We start from the raw sequence: 2,500 nt of genomic DNA, 5'->3' as shown, positions 1-2,500 counted from the left end.
CAACCTGGAGATTGTTCTCCCCACTGAGGAAAGTTTTTTTTTTTTTAACAAGTCGGCCATCTCCCACCGAGGCAGGGTGACCCAAAAAAAGAAAGAAAATCCCCAAAAAGAAAATACTTTCATCATTCAACACTTTCACCTCACTCACACATAATCACTGTTTTTGCAGAGGTGCTCAGAACATAACAGTTTAGAAGCATATACAGTGGACCCCCGGTTAACGATATTTTTTCACTCCATAAGTATGTTCAGGTGCCAGTACTGACCGAATTTATTCCCATAAGGAATATTGTGAAGTAGATTAGTCCATTTCAGACCTCCAAACATACACGTACAAACGCACTTACATAAATACACTTACATAATTGGTCGCATTCGGAGGTAATCGTTATGCGGGGGTCCACTGTACGTATAAAGATACACAACATATCCCTCCAAACTGCTAATATCCCGAACCCCTCCTTTAGAGTGCAGGCATTGTACTTCCCATTTCTTTTTACATTTAGTAATTTATATAGGAGAATGGGTTACCAGTCCCTTGATCTGGGCATTTTAGTCGCCTCTTTCAACAAGCAGGGCTTATGGAGGAAAGATTCCTGAAGAGGAGATGAAAGGAAACATGAACAAGAACTGTTAAGGAAATGGAAGAAAACTCAGATCTTTCTTTCTTTCAACGCACCAGCCGTATCCCACTGAGGTGGGGTGGCCCACCGAGGCGGGGGTGGCTCACTGAAGCAGGGTGGCCCAAAAGGAAAAACAAAAGTTTCTCCTTTTAAATTTAGTAATATATACAGGAGAAGGGGTTACTAGCCCCTTGCTCCCGGCATTTTAGTCGCCTCCTACGACACGCATAGCTTACGGAGGAAGAATTCTGTTCCACTTCCCCATGGAAATAAGAGGAAATAAACAAGAACAAGAACTAGAAAGAAAATAGAAGAAAACCCAGAGGGGTATGGATATATACGCTTGTACATGTGTGTAGTGTGACCTAAGTTTAAGTAGAAGTAGCAAGACGTACCTGAAATCTTGCATGTTCATGAGACAGAAAAAAGGACACCAGCAATCCTACCATCATGTAAAACAATTACAGGCTTTTGTTTTACACTCACTTGACAGGACGGTAGTACCTCCCTGGGCGGTTGCTGTCTACCAACCTACTACCTAGGAAAACTCAGATGTGTGTATAAATATATATGTAGAACAACCACTGTGAAAAAACAGTGAACTTCCAAGTGGTTCTGCGATTTCTCACATTATTAAGGAACTGTGAGAAATCACGAAAGCACTTGGAAGCTCACTAGTCTTTCACAGTGGCTGTTCTGCATATTGTGATATCACATGTTAACTGTGATTTTATTGCAAACATACACGTGTACTCATTTTTAAATATAAAACATACCTGCTTTTTAAGGTTCCATTTAATTCTTGTCTCTTCTGCTACCTTTTTGCATCTCTCCAGTTCTACATTAGCTGCCTTCAGCTCATTTTCTTTCAGTGCTTTTGAGTTCTTTATTTTATTTTCAATATCCTTTACTTTTGCTACTCCCTCAACATGAACCTTTTTACACTGTTCGAGTGTAGCCACGCATTCCTCTGTTAAATAATAAAATTAAATCTATGAGAAAATCCATATTATTATTATTATTATTATTACATATAATGTGAATGCTAAGCCCATAGGAGACTTACATGTGCCAGGAGAATGGAAAAATAACCAAATTTAATTCAAAGAAGTGTGGCTCCAATTCCATGAGTCAAGAGCTCTTAAGGGTCATAAAACATAGAATCCCTTGTACAGGAGAACCTTGTTTATACAGCAGGTTAGGTTCCAGGCAACTGCTGTCAAGCAAAAGTCGCTGCAAAGTAAATCGGTACATTTTTTTTCACTTTCAAAGGCATATAAAATCCGGCAGCAAGTCCACACTATCATATATTAAGTGAGCAATGTAGCTAGGTAGGCCTAAGAAATGCATATACAGTACACACATTACTTACCTTAAAATATTTTCATCCTTGGCTTATAGTGAGTAGTGAATATATTTACTGTAGGAAGTCAGAATTAATGAAGAACGGGTATAGTTGAAAACTGCTGCATTAGCAAAGCACTGTAAAGTGGAGTCCACCTGTACAATGAGTGCTGTCACAGACAGCAAAATGTGGAGCATTTGTCATTACGTATAGTGGTCCGTTGAGTTATGATGGGCTTGAGTTATGATTTTCCCTCATAAAGAAATTTAGTTTGGAGTTGCAATGAAAAATTGAGATACAATATGCGTACACGAGTAGGTGAGCTTCAGTCAACCATCAATGCTAGGTAGCTTGCCTTCTGAGCAGCGCCTGAGCCAACAGGAGCATCGGCACACTTCGGCAAGAGAGTAAGTGACTGAATGATGATGAATGCGTTGTCTTTTTTGCCTAATCTTGCCTTGGCAAGAGATGGCAACTGAGGAAAACAAAAATATACATGTACATTGTTTGTCTTACTCTAAGATATATGGTG

General features: G+C 39.4%; 1 protein-coding gene across 2 annotated transcripts in view; it reads right to left on the bottom strand.

Annotated features, from left to right (window-relative positions):
• SMC2 (structural maintenance of chromosomes 2) overlaps window positions 1-2,500 on the bottom strand; it is a 103,198-nt gene that overhangs the window by 26,802 nt on the left and 73,896 nt on the right. For both annotated transcript variants that reach the window (XM_070079628.1, XM_070079629.1), the window contains exon 17: window positions 1,400-1,593. In XM_070079628.1, coding sequence (XP_069935729.1) covers window positions 1,400-1,593 — 194 coding nt within the window. The remainder of the gene's footprint in view (window positions 1-1,399; window positions 1,594-2,500) is intronic.

The sequence above is a fragment of the Cherax quadricarinatus genome, chromosome 100 (genome assembly GCF_038502225.1).
Source record: "Cherax quadricarinatus isolate ZL_2023a chromosome 100, ASM3850222v1, whole genome shotgun sequence".
NCBI classification, from domain to species: domain Eukaryota; kingdom Metazoa; phylum Arthropoda; class Malacostraca; order Decapoda; family Parastacidae; genus Cherax; species Cherax quadricarinatus.
Note: the sequence above shows the minus strand (reverse complement) of the source record. Positions and strands in the feature narration are given on the sequence as shown.